This window comes from Notothenia coriiceps, unplaced genomic scaffold (assembly GCF_000735185.1).
Source record: "Notothenia coriiceps isolate Sejong01 unplaced genomic scaffold, NC01 NC01_scaffold00037244, whole genome shotgun sequence".
Taxonomy (NCBI): domain Eukaryota; kingdom Metazoa; phylum Chordata; class Actinopteri; order Perciformes; family Nototheniidae; genus Notothenia; species Notothenia coriiceps.
The window spans coordinates 9,553,201-9,570,210 of NW_011369945.1; the positions used below are offsets into that span (position 1 = coordinate 9,553,201).

General features: G+C 41.1%; 2 protein-coding genes across 2 annotated transcripts in view; both read right to left on the bottom strand.

Moving 5' to 3' along the window:
• LOC104965286 (phospholipid-transporting ATPase ID-like) overlaps positions 1 to 17,010 on the bottom strand; it is a 718,806-nt gene that overhangs the window by 201,309 nt on the left and 500,487 nt on the right. The window lies entirely within an intron of this gene.
• pigs (phosphatidylinositol glycan anchor biosynthesis, class S) lies at positions 3,465 to 8,701 on the bottom strand. Its single transcript, XM_010793512.1, has 12 exons — positions 8,464 to 8,701; positions 7,031 to 7,170; positions 6,807 to 6,918; positions 6,639 to 6,728; positions 6,442 to 6,533; positions 5,888 to 6,128; positions 5,643 to 5,785; positions 5,444 to 5,558; positions 5,191 to 5,336; positions 4,749 to 4,849; positions 4,453 to 4,663; positions 3,465 to 4,066 (listed from the first exon to the last, which is right to left on the bottom strand). Exons 1-12 carry the CDS (start codon positions 8,480 to 8,482, stop codon positions 3,788 to 3,790), a joined length of 1,689 nt encoding a protein of 562 aa, XP_010791814.1. The 5' UTR covers positions 8,483 to 8,701; the 3' UTR covers positions 3,465 to 3,787.

Consider the following 17,010-nt stretch of genomic DNA (forward strand, 5'->3'; position numbering starts at 1 on the left):
ATACTTTTACATTTTTACACTTCACCAGTTTATAGCACATAATTATGCACATTTCCACTATTTCCCAAAGACCCCTTTTTTTGTAACTGATTGCAGTACCCTGAGTTTTATTACTGGTGTATAATAAATAGTGTGCCCATCAGCTCAGTTCCCGCTCTTTAAAGACTCCCTGCTGAGGGACAGATTTTCTAAACCTTCACTGCACTTTGAATTACAGACGCAGCTCATTTTGGACATTTATAACTAGTGCTGCGTACCGGTACGCCGAACCGGTACTGGACTTTTAAAAAGTTTCGGTTCAAGTCCGGTTAAAACCGGAACGTCAGGAACCGGTACTTACGTATATTCTCCTTTGTGTTCTAAACCATCTAAAACCTTCCATAGATCGAGAAATTTGCGCTGAGATAAGACGAAAAACATTGTTTTGGCTTCTGATATGGCGGCCATTACTGAGCTCACGAAGTCTCGCAAAATATCGCAACTGCTCGCGAGATCTGTGTGACGTCAAGGGAAGCTGGCTTAGACATAGTGGACACTGACAGCGTGGGATGCTGGTTGCCATATTTGGTAGTGTAGCTCACTGACAGCGTGGGATGCTGGTTGCCATATTTGGTAGTGTAGCTAAGCTAACTCCTTTGTATGTATGGTGATATAGTGTCTGCCGAAAGAGCAACACTTCACCCAGACAATGTCAATATGCTGTTGTTCTTGAACAAGAACACATAGACTTGTACTCTTGCATATTGAGTCTTGTATGTACATCACTATGTAACATAGTGATGTACATACAAGACTCAATATGCAAGAGTACAAGTCTATGTGTTCTTGTTCAAGAACAACAGCATATTGACATTGTCTGGGTGAAGTGTTNAGTTAAGTTTTGCCATAATCATTTCTTTTTCCATAATCAGGCAGCTGAACAACATTGGTAAAAAATGTATACATTATATATATATATATATATATATATATCTATTAATCATTTTCGGCCATTCGGTTTTCGGCCAACTGTTTCCTATTTTCGGTATCGGCCAAGAATTTCCCATTCGGTGCACCCCTATTGTAAATGCGTTTAACGGATTTCAGTTCAAATGCTTTCAATCCTTTGTTCTATAAATCATTAGATAGTGATAATTTCCCCTTAGGGTTTCCTAGAGCCATGACATCACAAGTCTTGTTTGCCATGTTAAATATACTATAATGTGATAGAAGTAAATCAGCTAATGCCTTCAGCCTGGAACAAAAGTGATATACTTAGACTAAATACTTGATTAATTATTCAGATGATAAGGTAATCCATCCATAGTTTGAGCTCAAATTATATTATCAGTGTACAAGTGCTTTAGGAGGTGGTTTATCAGGTTTTAGTTAGCACAGCAAACATCTGTGTAAAAAAGGTTCCTGTGCAAATAACCCAAACTGCACTCAGGCTAGATGCACATTGTGGATCCTTTACACAACTACATGCAGGCTAATTGCAGAAAACACACAATTTCAATTCACCTTAAAGTTCAAAATGCAGGCTCATGAAACACTATACAATTCACCACAATACAATTCCTGTACCTATATCTGGAAATATATTTGTATTTGTTGTATTATTTGTTACCTTAGCGACCGGACTTCGAATAAGCGGTAGAAGATGGATGGATTATTTTCTTGAAAGATTATAATGAGTGGGAGGGCCAAGTCTGACTACATTTGCATCTTATTTCATTACATTACATGTTACTTGTTAGACACTTTTATCCAAAGCGACTTACAGACTAAATACTGTGGCCAATCCCCACAGGGGGGTGAAGTGTCTTGCCCAGGGACACAACGGAATGCTGACTGCAGTGGGGTTCGAACCTGTGCTCCCCTGATCACCAACGCACTAGGTTACACTTAACATTATATCTAAAACTAAATGCAGTCTAAATACAGTTTTCGATGAGGGCAAACTTAATATTAAAAACTCCTCCCGCTATTTAAGCCGTTAAGTCAATAAATAGGCCTACAAAAATACTCTTTCTAAATGTACCGAGTAGTTTTATTTCAAGCTATTCCTTGTGTTTTTTATGACTATGTAGGCCCACCAGCTTAGAAAACACGTTTGGATGCAAGCTAATTGAATGGGGGACATTGCGTAAAAGACGTGGCGGGAGAATGAAGCTCACCTCGCGTCCTCAAACTGCACGAAGGCAAACGGCGGTCCTCCTCTCCGGTTTTTCAGATCGATATCACGAATGGCTCCATATTTGTAAAACAAGTCTTCGACGTCCTTTGACCGTATGTCGGGCGGGAGATTCCCAACGTATATCCGACAGTCGTTGCTCCCTGCAGGTCCTCTAACGATTCCTCCGCCAGACATGTTAGCACAAAGCTAGCTAACAATAACAGTTAGCTAAGGAAGTTAGCAAGAAGGCTAAACGGGACCCCGTGAGCCGAACAAACGATAAAATCACGCTTTAGGGGTAAGCTTGGTAAAATATACTGCCGGTAAATTGCTCGTAAATGAACAAACCTAACGTTACAGCTGAGTTCTGAAGTGTGAATGTGAACAAAATCAAACGAACATGAGCTAAAAGTTGTAAGCCGTGCCTCAACCCTCCTCCAACAAAGCCGTCTTCTTCAGTGGTGAGACGGATCACACTTTAAATGTACGTACACCGCCGCCTGGCGCCCTGGAGGGTCACATCCTGTTTACAAGTCCTTCAAAAAAAAAATTAACCAAAACAATCTAATCTTAATGTCCATTCAGGAGCTTTTATTACGGAGAATATTTAATAAGTCCCACAGGTACGATTGAACAGTTTGAGGAGCTATTGTTCTCTTCAGTTTATCAAACTACTTCAGAGTTTGGTTCCAATCAGGCATTAGTGAAACTGGGTTGAAAACTGTATGTAAAAACACTTTTTGTAGGTCCCTATCCTCACTTTTGCTGTAACAATGTACATTTCCCCTTCCCCTGTGAGACGAATAAAGGTGTTATGAATGCATTGTAATGTAATGGTTACACTGCCTCAACTTTTCACAATTTCGTGATGTTTAATACTGTGCTCATTCAACTACTATGTCCATTCTATTTAACCTCTTATATTTACAAATTGAATGTAGTAGGATTACAATTCACTACAATATAATACAAAAATGAATTGATATGATCAAAAACAGCTACCAAATGGATGCATTGAGGATCAATTAAGCCACATTCACAATTGGCCAGAAATCCAGGTATAGTAAACGTGCCCGGAAACTGGCCATGTAAAAATAAAACATAGTCAGGGATGTAGTTTATGTAGCAAGACAAACCGTTCTAAAATCACCGAAGTACAAGTAAAACCACACAGGTGATATAAACAGTGAATTGCATTGTACACTCCAGAAGAAAAAAATATATATAATTGAACAATGCTTAACTTATGTAGTAATGATATAAATTCAGATATTTCCGTTTTTTAGCTAACAAAAGAGCAACCACATGAGTTACAACTTAAATCTTTATTTGTTAATAACTTAGAATAAAAAGTGGAATTCAAATATAAAAACATGTTCAACAATTCAAGCTTCCCAGTATACAGTGTCACACAAACATGGCAGCCAATCATTAAAATCTTTCACAAAAAACTCAATTCCCCTTCATGAAACAATTAACATCATATATTACGTACTGGTTTTGTACATTCCATACCCCAATTCTGTAAAGAGTCTTTCTTCATGCAAACCTGTACCTAAATGTGATGTCCCTCGACAAAACGACGATTCGTAACATGTTTTTTCTACACATGTTCATCACAAGTGTTTCTCATTCCTTCTTGGCTTGTCTCTCTTTGCGTCTCTGTCTAGCATCAGAGATTATTTTGAGCAGTGACAGCAGGATTGGCACACACATGGGCAGGAAGAGAGGTATGTAGATAGCAAACTTCTGGTCGTCAGGAAAGTAGAGGAGGTGGAGCAGCGACGGATCAAAGAATGCCCGCTCTGATGCCAAGATGGCCTCTTTACTGTACTGCAGAGCAAAGCCCAGGTTCCCGGCCTCCAGCTCAGCCACAGCCAGCTGCAGAGACGTGACAGCACTCGACACCTGAGGGACGGCAACAACAATCACAGGTTGGATACAACTCATGCAATAATAGTAAAAAGAAAGGTAGAATTAACAAGCTCTTTTTGAGTCTTGATACAAAATTAGAGATACAAGAATAAGTGAAATGAATAGAAACACACAATCATAAAACACTCAATTAAAGCCAGATTTAATAGATGTTTTTTCGGGTTGGTTTAAAATTATTTATAGTTTCAGGTCCTCTGGAAGTACAGTGATTCAGAGGTCTGGAACCAGGCTGGTCAAACACTATTTTAGGGCTCATACTGTCCGTCCAAGAATTGGGCCCAGCATGTCCAGATAGGTAAACCTACACATATGTAGCCACAAAAAGGCAGCATAAAAATATACTGATTGGTGCAGTTTACCTGTTCAGCAATGTTGTCATTGATAACAATGTTGCCTATCTGGTCCAGGAGCTGTGCCAGTGAGGTGATGGTGGTGGCTGCTGTCGCCACATTTTCCACACTCCGACTCCACATGAGGCGGTCCAGCTCCCAATCAGCTAGACCTGTGCTGCTGCACGGAGCCACCAGGAAGCCAGGCGGAGCGGTAGACGACTGCACACCTAGCAACAGTCTAACAGGACAAGATGGTATTCAGGAAAGTTACCTTGTGTCTACAGGAAAAGCATCATCTGTCATTTTGTAGCCGTTAAAAATACCTCAGCTGTGCAAGGAAGACTCCCATGACTTTGGCCATGTCGATGTTGATGTCAACAGGGAACACAGCCTCTGGTCCGTAGAAACTGTTAACATTATAAACCTATGAAAACATAGATGAGAGGTTTTGTTTAATCAGTAAGATAAGATTTATTTATCAAGAAGGAAATTGTTGTGCTGGAGTCGCAAAAATACAATAAACACAGCAGCATAATAATAAAACTGTACACTAACAGTGCAGTAAAAAGAGCAATAAAATATCTACAGGAAACATAGATGGTCACATAATTAATGTTAATATTAACAGTATTTAGTGGTGCAAAAAACGTAGTGGCAGATCCATAATTTCACGTTATTATTGCCCATCAAACTAATTATATAAGCTATAACCATTCACAGGATTAATACTACTGTCACCTAGTTTTGCCCCTTAGATTAACTTACCATAATTCCACCCCAACGTGGAGAGTGAAACGCGTTAGAAGGCACTTTCTGTTTCTGGCGGTCTTGAATGTAAAGGGGGGAATGCTGGGCATCCGGGGCGTACAGAAGAAAATTCAACACCGGGTTGGAAGATGCAGCATTTGAGCCTTATTATATAAAATAAAAAAACGGTTATATATTGTATTAATACACCACATTTCTTTTTTTGGCAAACATTTGAAAAAACACTTAAGTGTGTGTGTGTTTCATTTACCCAGTCTGGCCTCCACAGGGTTGATGACATGAGCCAGGCTGTCAGAGTTGAGTGTGTAGGCGTTGCGGCTGCTGTCAAATCGTGGGTTGACACCGAGCATGGCATAGTATAATGTCTGTAAAAGACAAATATGTTTATGAACATACAGTAGCTGAGCAGTGTGTCATTGTGCACATTCACACACTTGCCCAAGAAGTACCTGAGAGTCAATGCTAAAATTGGCCACAGGGGCCAGTTTTGTGAGCAGAGGTTGGATGTAGGTCTGCACGGCCCCCTCTATGTCCCAGTGTAGCCGGTGTGACTTTGGGTCTGGGTTCAACAGACTGAAGGTTATCTCATAACCTAAAGATGAAATTGAGACCAGTGTTTAGGTAATTGAGTTATAAACTGACTGGAAAAATACATAGTTGGTTCACTTTATGGCTGTGCTTAACCAACACCAACCTGGGCTGGATTTAAAGGCCCTCATGCTGTCAGCGATGCTCTCTTTGTTGCCAGGGCTGAGACGGACTCTGCCGCTGAGGGCCGCGGTGATGTCCGTGTGGCTAAAAGACATCACCTTCAGCACCTGCCTGATCCGTGGCTCCAGGTGAGCCAGCAATTGCTCTATCGTCCTTCCCACTTTCATCTGGGCACCGTTACGCAGCAGGGCTGTCCGTCTCTGACCAATATACACGTCCACATCCTGAGAGGCATGGGGGTACAGATTGTGTGGGTATTTTAGTTTATATTCTACTAATCCAGAGGGACAAAAAGGATTCATAAATATGTGAAAAGCTGTACAGTAGGTACTGTATTTAGGAGTTAGACTCTAAGCAGCAATGGCTAGATGATAGATTAAAAAAGGCTACTTGACTACACAGTGATTCATCACCTCAGAAAAGCTTATTTCACTTTTTATCAAAGCATAAAACTACACATAGATTTTAATTAAACACACACACAGATAAAAACTAAGGAATTACATTAAATGTAAATGTAAAAGATGTGAGTTAAACCTCAGGCAGCAGTGAAGATGATTCTGGGATCACGTACACAACCAAAGAGCCACACGGGCTCTCACTGAGGGTGTGCAGAGAAAGATCTGCGTCTAAAGAAGAAGAACAAATGAGACAGAGAGAAATTACAACCTGTGCTATCACACCGAGATACCAACTATCTGTCAGCTAGATTTGAAAGGCAGGCAGCTTCTCACCTGCAGCAGAGGGCTGCTTCAGTGCATCCTCCTCCATGATGTTAGCTGTGCGGTACTTTGTCTCATACCTGTACCGCAAAGCTGTGTCCTCTGTAAACAGAAGACAATAAGTGCTTTAGAGTCTTCTTATTTTTAACCACAAGATCACAGCCAGCATTGATGACTCACCATCCACTGTGTGTTCTTCATCCTGTGTCTTTGTCAGCGGGACCTTCTTCTGCTGCTCAGGCGTCACCGTTCCACGTGCAAACACAACCTCCACATCAGCACTCAACTGTAGCTATAATAAAAAAAGAAACACAGGCAAAGATTGTAAAAATGTACTCATGTATTACACATGCAAGATAATATGGCTAACAAGACGGAAGACATAGCAAGAAGCGTGATCAAACCTGCAGATTGGCCAACTCATTTATCTGACTGACAGGCAACCAGGCACGGTACGTTTCAGTTGTTCTCCACCACAGAGGGACTCCCACGATGATGACCACCGCTGCTATGGACAGAGAGGCCAGCTGGCCACGCCTACGCTCTGAAAGAAATACATGAACATTAAGCCAAATAACCTTTACGGTATTACTGTTTATATAAAGACATACATGCAGATATTTATAAACTGTCAGATAGTTTATGTTGTTTATACTGTGGATGTATCCTTGTATTATCTCTGGTTGTGTACAGTTAGAGCCACTGTGGGCAATATTGCAAATCAATTCAAAATACTGTTTCATGGCAATGATGGATTTTCACATATTTTTTGCATCAATGTGACACATATCTTGATTTGTCTATAGATTAACCAAGGACAGAGATTCCTGTCATATTTTACACATTTCCAGTCTATAAAAATGAGTTTTTGGTATTGTGTCTGTTATGGAAATCTTAGACCTAGTCAATACTGTGGAGATATAGCCTACAATTAGAATGATCAATCAATAAGCTGGTGAAACAAACAGAGTCCTCTTTCTGGTTCTTTATTCGAAGCGCCTCGAAGGCACAGGTCTCACAGAGTATAGGATAGTCTGCAGGAGTGTGCGCAATAGTCACAGAATAGCAAAGCTTATATACAAGATAGGGCGGGCAGACAGAGTTTTTGTGTAGCTAGGCGGAACGCCTCAGAAATCTGCTTTCACACGGATGTCTCATATTGTTATTAGACACCTTTGTCCTTGAGCTGTAGAAAGTATAACAGTTATCAGAATATGGAAGTTCAAACTTTGTGTGAAGAGGAGTAGTTTCAACATAGTCTGCCAAATCAGCTCTGTGGCCTTGAAGCGCTTGAGAATAATAACCCTCATTAGAGTATGCAGAGAAAACAGCATATATCAGGAAATGGTACAGTAGTGTTAGAAAACGCTTTTAGAAGCATTAGGTTTTACCATATAAGGTAACATAAGAAATTGCCACTACATGTCCCTCTCATGTATAATAAGAAGCAAACATGTACATTGTAAGGGAGAACATGAAGGGGGCAACACAGAGTTAATGGTTTCAAGACCTGGTTAGTTTTAAATAGGAAACAATAGGAAATATATTAAGGGGTAACGCAAGACTCGAATATTGTAAATTATTCGGACCTAAAACGTTAATAATGAATTAAGACATATTAGGAAGGGCAGCATTGCTTCAGCTACTGGTGCGTCTAGCTAAGCTAGCTGTTAGCTTTAGAAGGGCTTTACATGGAGAACAAAGTCTGTACAAGGGTCCCTTTAACTGCTAAATACGTGTTAAATATACCCTAACAAAGTGCTGTAAACTGATGTTAATGCTGCCTTTGAGTATGAAATAAATAACCCAAACAGCATTCAGTGTTTAAGCTACTCACCCACTTCTGTGGTAGCCATGTCTGTCTATGAAGTGAGAAGGTTGCGTTTGTTATGGGACGCACCCAGTCAAACGTCATGTGACCAACATTGAGAACTAGACGGGCGGGTTATGTGTTAGTCGTGAACCAGATACCCGTTTACAATTTCCTTAAATGTAACCAAATATTGGAATATAGTTATTTGTATGTCTTCCCAAGACGCCGATAAGGTAGTAGGATGGTTTAAGACACAATGAGGATCAGTAACCGTCGGCGCCCCAACGGTGAAGATATTAAACACACAAAACACAGTGTGAGAAGTTGGCAACAGCGCCTCTTGCGGGGTAGTGGTATTTCGCTCCTGGATTTTAGCCGGCGGAAGTGACGCAATCGTGCACATCAGTTAGTAAAAGTAGAGACACTTAATTTAATTTTGCATGGGCTCTTCGCGACTCTGGAGTCCTGCAGGAATCCGGAGGACAGCGAACAGGAGTGAGGGAGCACACTCCTAAAAAATCTCCCCCTTTAAAAAAAAATAAACCTCGTACTGTGTGTGTCACTGTCACTCAGTGGCTTTCTGAGTATCCCATCTGTATTTATTCTTGTGAGATGTCATTTTTTTTTTTTTAAATATTGGTAATAGCCTGCTGTCCCCCAAAGCCATGCATTCTCGAAATATTATATTTATGATATTTTTGTGCGGAAATTATGTATTCATGCCTTATATATATACTGTCTATGAATTCATNTTAGCCTAACATCTAAACTAGTTGTTCACACTAATCCTAATATTATCACTTAATATTAGCAAATTCTATTTTATTTTTTAAAACATATTGATGTAAATACATACACATATCGATTTGTTGTTTAAATATTGCAAATCAAAACCTTTTTTCACTAATAATTACCAAAAATCGTAGTTCTATCTCCTGTTATCAGTGCATTCACATTGCCCGCCATGAACTTCCGGGGAACGATCCTCGTCTACATGAACCACGTGACGATAACCGTTTTTGGACGTCCGCTGACGTAACTCTTCTATCTATATGGCGCTGGCTCAGACATGCTGCAGCTCTGCCGGTAATGAATATTACATTTTGTGAGGAAACCTTTCCACCAATAATTCCAATAAGTATTCCAAAATGTATTCACTTCAGGTTTACGAAAGTACCTGTAATCAGATTACTGGTTTTCAAATGTAACGCCAGCTGAATACAGTTAACCTACTTGATTTTTGTATTCTGATTACGTAACGCCGTTACATACATTCCGTTACAACCCAACCCTGCTTCTTGGCTACAGTCCCGCAGCTCCTGCCTCTCTGTTGGACTCTGTCGCAGCGGGGCTACTGCTGTGGAGCGCACAAAGCAGACTCTTCAATGAAGGATCACTTCTTCTTCAATGCAGGGAAGGTTTCGCAGTACGCAGTCTACTGTCCCGCAGCTGCTGCCTCCCTGTTGGACTCCGGTACTGCACCTTACTCACGAAACGTTGTAAAAAAAAAAATGGGTGGGGGGCGTACGCAGTAACACTTCGCCAACGCCACAGTCACCCCCGTCGTGCGGGCCGGATGAGAATGTCTGGTGGGCCGGATGTGGCCCGCGGGGCGCCAGTTGGTGGTCACTGGTATAGGCTCTGGCAGTGTAAAATGTGTTAATGGAAAAGAAACAGACTGGAACAGTTATACAGAAAACCTTGATCAGTGCTGCCGTTGCCGCAGTTCCAGTTGTTGGTAGGCCTACGCAGTGAAATAGACTATTTTTTGTTAGCAGAAGCAAAACGATACGTTTTAAATCAATTAAATCCTTTTTAATCAATATTGAAAGTCAAGTCGTTTGTTTATTTAGTAGGTAGCCTTGTATTAACTGGGATCATCTGCAGCTATGCGATGGGATCCTGTTTTTTTGTATGACCGCATAGCTGCACATTGTCCCTGACGTAGCATGATGAAGGCAGCAGTTTGTTCAAACTGTATAATCATATCTCTAGCTATACTAGCTACAAGTCTGATCAATAACACAGTTTAGAAATGGTACAATGGTACTTTTCATAAAGAAAGATTATATGTGCAATTTTGAATATCACATCTAGGTTTTTGTCTGTAAACCCATGCTTCATAGTGAATGCCAACGCTCAACTTCAAAAATTACTGAAGTTTTTTCAAGTGTTTGTGATCAGATATAGAATTTTAGAGCTGAAACTCTGGTGCAGTACTTGGCAGTAGACACTCCTTATTCTTCTTCTTGCTTCTTGCCTCTCAGATTTAGTAATGTCGCTGCAGTCCAAGATCTCAGCAATTTCTCAGGTGAGCACAACATTATTTACATCTTTAGAACCCACCGACAGCATGTGTCGGTGCAGTTTGCTTTCAGTGATCACCTCACTAAGCAGCGTGGATGCTGTGCTGCTGTTTGAATGCGTTAATAGAGTTACAGAGCTGCTGACTCTCTGCTGCTTTGCCCTCCAGCTGAAGCTCCCAACAACACAGTGTGCTTCCTGGGTCAGTGGAGCGTTTGCTACATGTATCCCTCTGGGTTGCTCTCTCTGTTTGTGTCATATCTGGGTTACAGGTCGAGTGATTTAGGGACAACGTGGTCTGCCTTCAGGTGCTTCGGTGCTTGATCAGCCAGAACCTCCATAGCAATGATTTGAGGGTTTTCTCTGAAAAGAACACCGAGAACATTTTTTTTTTTTTTTTGAATCCTTCAGAATATCTCAATGAAGAACTCTTTCTAGACCCTCTGTATACAAACATGCTGTTTGATCCTCTATAGAATTATTTTTAGATATCATTTGTGTTGATTCTTTCTAGGTTTAAAGTTTTCTAATCTCTGAATAATGTGCTATCATAACCCATCACTCGACAAGTTCTCATTGCAGGCGGGTATGACATGCTTCATGTCCGTTGCTATTAACAAACCAGAGGAATCATCACATCATTATATGGCCTCCAAGGCACTCTGAGTATATTAGTTTCAAACTATTATAGTAATGTTCCTTGTTTTAGCCCCCCCTGTGTCACGGCCATAGACTGTATATATAAATGGACGTAGGGTCCGTGACGTGACGTCACGGCATTTGAGTTGACTGTATGACCTTTAGTAGCACTATGGAGCAATTTAGTTTTAATGCATCTCGGTTGTGTTTGTGTTGAATGAATTAAAACTTGCGGTATTAAAAAGTTGTCGATGCAAATGTCGTTTGAAGGAGGAAATGCATTTAAGACGTTTGTTAGAACATGAGGATACATGCAACTACATTTGTGACTACAAGGAGTATAATCACAGTTTGTGTTGGTTTACTAGAAACCTCCAATAGGGACCTTTCAGTGTCAACAAATCACATGCACTACATTTTGGGACCATTTTCCAAAGTTAGCCCAGCAGCAGGTTTCAAGCATCTCCAACCTTTCAGTGAGCCTTTGATTCAGAATATTTCAGATTGACTCTGGTTAGTCCAGCTTCCAATATGTGCTTTGCAATGCTTGTAATGCAATCTCATTTAGCAGAATTTTGTCCCGTTACTCAATGACTGCACATACAGAAGTTCCTGTTCCTTGGATTTAAGAGACGAATGCAGAGAAAGTTGCTCTCAGAGGAAGTCTCACACTCTGCTGACTGGAGAATAAAGAAACACTTCAGGCATTTCTTGGAAGTGCTGCGACATCACAACCATCAGATCACTGGTTGTGGGTGGATACCTTATCTGCACTTCTACAGGCTGTGTGTGTGTGTGTGTGTGTGTGTGTGTGTGTGTGTGTGTGTGTGTGTGTGTGTGTGTGTGTGTGTGTGTGTGTGTGTGTGTGTGGGGGGGTTGTTTTGGAAAGTGAACAGTAGTGCTGAGTAAGCGGTGCTGGACCTAAGCTAGGAGACTGCAGTACAGCTGGCAGCAACACACACTGATGTGAGACTGATACTCAACAGAGGGGGGAGGAGAGAAGAGGAATCAAGAGAGAGCATGAGTAGGAAAGAAAGGATTCAAGAGAGTATCAGAGGATAGAAGAGGAATCAAGAGGATAAGGGGATAGGAGAAGGACAGAATAGAAAGGAATCAAGGAAGAATAGGTGATGAATCAGAAAAGGAGAGGAGAGAGAAGAGGAATCATGAGAATGTATGGGGACAGATAGGAGAGGAATCAAGAAAGAGTATGGGCATATAGGAGAGGAATCAAGGGAGATAAGAAGAGGAGAGGTATTAAGAGAGGGGAGGGATGAAAAAAAGAAAAAGAAAAGGAGAGAAGAAGAAAGGAAAGGAATCAAGAGAGTTAATAGAGGATATGAGAGAAGAGAAGAGGGATGAAAAGGGTAAAGGAGAGATCGTTATAAAAATGGATGTACACAGCACATTTGAGCAAAACACACACGCTCCTACTGACACTGCCAGCTATAACACATGCTACATTTCATATGAGGCACAGCAGGGCATGAATAATGTAAAATTCCACACACGCAGATGTTCAATCACACCAGCCTACATACAAATGCACAAGGGTGCAATACAAACACACTTTTAAACATAATTGACACACAACTAATATACTGTACGTCTATAGCAGAGCCTTAAGTGACACATCATGAATAAAACAAGCATTCCTGTTTATGAACAGCCACACATCTCTCTATTTATTCTTTCAAATAGGCACACCGTGCACACACACATACTGCAAGACCATATAAGCGGGGCCCACGCCCTGACACACACACTGCGTCACGGCCCCACAGTCGGAGCCAGAAGCCGTGTTTACTCCCTCCAACCTGTGAGCCACTTATTGTGCTAGAAAAGCCCTCATCTTCTCCTCCCGCCCACGCCTCCCTCCCCGTCTTTTGAGTCACCCTCCGCTGCTCTTTCACCATCGCTATCCCCCCCTCCCCACCCCCTCATGTCCATTCCCTCATCTCTCCCGCCTCATTATGAATGATGCTGCTGGGACTTCCAGGGATGTCTTTCGCTCTCTGTTTCTCTTTTTCTGTATATCATTACATATGTGTGTCTCTATCTTCCTCCTCCTCCTCCTCTCTCATCCATTGCCTCCCTCTTCACATCCTTGTCATCACCATGTTGTGACTACTATGTATATTTAAATAATCCAGGGCCTGTGTTTTTAACCTCACGCCTCCTCTGTCCGTATATTTGATTATATAAACGCGTCCTCATGGACCTTGAGGACACTGCAATCTAATTTGGTCTGGTGTTGATGATGGGAGTGTACATCAATTCGACATTTAACACGCATGTCTATTCCCTCAGAAGAATCCTAATAAGACATCAACTGATCAAATATGACCTGTTTTGCTCAAATTAGCCAGCCAAAGAACATTTATGTAATCAGAGATATCACAGGGATAACTTGTAAATAAGTACATTCTGAAGCTTTGTGTAGTGATTTATTAATGCCGAATCCTGTTTCAGTCTGAGTGGTAAACATTAGAACAGTATTTGCACATGGCTGCCATTTTGATATATGTTTGTGCTAGAAACACAAGGGCTCCCTCGAAGTTTATTCTCCCCCTTCTTAATAAAAAACTAAAGCCCTGCAATGCTACATTTGCCAAACAATGCCACACGCTGGTTTTTATACGAAACTGCACCGGCTGGAGAGTCTTTTTTTTGTCAAATGTAGCGAAATCAAATACAACAACCTAAACAGGTTACTGTAAGTGCAGTACAGGTCCCTTTTTGGATAGTCTTAAAAAACTTTAAAGAGTATTTAAAAAATGTCAACAGCATATTAGTTGAGACTCAACAATACAACTGTTTGGCTTTGTCTGTAGATGCTTTTTGTATTATCTGAAGCAGGGGTGTCAAACTCAAGGCCCGGGGGCCCAAATCCGGCCCTCAACTTCATTTTATGTGGCCCGCAAGAACTCTGAAAGAATATAATAAGTTTATTATACGGTTGAATGTCGCTTTACAGAAGCACGTTTCCCATAAACTACATGTCCCACAATGCATCTAATTTTGTGACGTGCACACTGAAGAGACTTGCGATTATTTGCCCTGGACTTCTGCTTTTCACTCAGACGTAGTTAATTATGAAGTTATTACCCTATCCGATAATAATCTAATGCAGAGGCAATAATGTAATACAATACATTATTGTATACATGTACGAGCACTGGCTTTTAATACTAGTCGAACATAACATTTTGATATTTGTATGTGTTTTTATATGTTTCTAGTTATTGTGCTTTTTATCTTGTTTTTAATTATTGTTTTATTATTTTACTCCTGTTGTGTTATTTGATATGTGTTCCCTGTACAGCACTTTGGTCAACTGAGGTTGTTTTAAAATGTGCAATGTAAATAAATAAAGATTGAGATTGAAAGTTCCAACCGGCCCTTTCAGTGCAACCATAATGCTAATGTGGCCCACGATTAAATTGAGTTTGACACCGCTGCTCTACAGGCTTTACAGCTTCAACACCCTCTGTCCTTAGACCCTGCACATATACGGAAACAATCTCCAAAAAGGAAAAGGAAGTGTTGCTTTTCACCCTATGAACTTCACTGAAGTGCCAGGATCTGAAAAAGCTCACATTTTTTGCTGATTTCTGTTAAACATTGCTGTTATTCTCCCCGTCAAAATGTTAGTTGTAATAAACCTTCACAGGCCACCGGCAGGGTTTAGACTTTAAGACTTTAAAATCTTGTCAAAGCTATGAGGGGTATCAGTTTGACGCAGAGCTACACTCTTATAGCACTGACTGCAGTAGTCCCATTGTTGAACCTCTTTACTGTGCTCATACTTGCCATAAACATTATCCACAGTTTATTGTTATATTTGCTCTGAAGTGGGAAGCTATAGGAGAGCTTCAACACAGCTTTTATATGGAAACTGATTTATTTTCCTATGGCTCAAAGGAGACAGGATGTTGCCTTCAGTGTGGACCTGCGCTAAAGGTGGCTTCAAAGTAAGCAACAGATGGGTGCATCTGCTTCATTAGTCCGAATGGTGCATTCGACTTTCCCAACGCTGGTAGTTGGGCTAATGGTGTGTCGCACCTAATATGAGTAACAAAGCCCATATTGAGAAGCTTGCACTTTAATCAAAGAGCACTAACAAAAAAACACAAGACTGATTACACCCGAGCCGTATGAAGTGAATTCCCTGCCTTCTAATGGTCTCCGTGCCATCACCATTCATTAAAAAGCTCTTTGTTTCTGCCTACGGAGGACTAAATTAAAACAAGCACCAGTCAGGCTCATTTACTCATTTTGATTCTCAACTGGGTGCTCTCCTGAGGGAGGCTGATGGGAATCTTAAAGGTGACCTGTCATGCAAAATGCACTTTTGTACGTCTTTTATACATGAACATGTGTCCCCGGTGTTCCAAGGAACTCACCAAGTGTCAGAAAACACAACCCTCTCTATTTTCCTCCATACCCAGATCTCTAAAAAAGGGGCTGCAACGGATCTGATACAGACTGATCAAGATTTGAACACTGTCCAGGACGGTGGCGCTACGGCTATTGGGCCAATTCTCCACCTATCAGGGGAATGAGGGGCTGGGCCACGGCCGGCCATTGCTGTTCGAAAGCGCTGGAGACGCTGTAGTACATATGCCAGGCCTGTAAGTGGCGCTGTAGTCTGCAACAAAAGCAGCGAAGAAGGCTTCCCGCGCATGGTTGCCATGGTTGCCCTTCTGTTTATTCTCCGCTGTGGCTCTTTTTCTCCCTCCCCGAGGCAAGCGTTTGCTCCCGCTGCTGTAATTCAATGCAATCCCTCCCTGTCGAGGCAAGCACTGTAATTCTCTCCGGTTAGTCCACCAGCAGATGACAAACACCCACCTCTCCGCCTCTTCCAAGGAATGAGGAGACCATGCAGAGTTTCAGTCTTCCGGACAAAATTAGAAAAGTGCCGGTCAAAGGTATTTTTTGTTATTTATTGAGCTTTAAAACAAATGAATAACTACTCTATATAATAATATAATAAAACACGGAGGATGGAGATCTATTTTTCTCCCCCTCTTCTGACTTGATCAGAGCACGCTCCCCTCAAAAACAGGGCTGGAGAACAGCAAATACCGCGATGTGAGACTTCCTGTTCCTCTTTGCAGCGATTCTTCAGCAGTTGGACACGTTTTTGCGTTGGATCCTCTTCAAACCATCGTAAAACAAGTAAGCATGCCACCTGAGTTATTAATTACTGATTTTTAACGAGCAAGTATTAGAAGTATTCGTTGTTCTCGCGTCCCAGGAGAGAAGCTTAAAATAAAGAGACTAATGGAGTCTCTCAATGGTTCAAATGGGTTACTTTAATTAAATGGTGCGGTAATGAAACAAACAGAAGGTGGTGGAGACAAAACAGCTGTGAGTCCCGGGTGTGCAGTGGTGAATAGAGGACGAACAACACTTGTCCGCTATCTATATATAACTATGGGATTAGTTTTGTATCATAAAGATAAAGCAACACTTTCTCAGAATAACGCAAAACTATGAGTTTAAATGAAAAAAAAAACGGAGTCAAGCAAAATAAAATAAATTGCAAAAATAAAACTATAAATTGCCAACAAATCATTTGTGTAATCATGTAAACTATAAGTATTTGTTCTTTGTTTTAACATA

What these genes read in the sequence shown, in the direction of transcription:
- pigs (XM_010793512.1), bottom strand. An exon ending in GAAGCAGCCCTCTGCTGCAG is followed by an intron (nt 6,534 to 6,638) that starts GTGAGAAGCTGC and finishes CTTCTTCTTTAG; the next exon opens with ACGCAGATCTTTCTCTGCAC. An exon ending in GTCTTCCTTGCACAGCTGAG is followed by an intron (nt 4,664 to 4,748) that starts GTATTTTTAACG and finishes TTGTCCTGTTAG; the next exon opens with ACTGTTGCTAGGTGTGCAGT.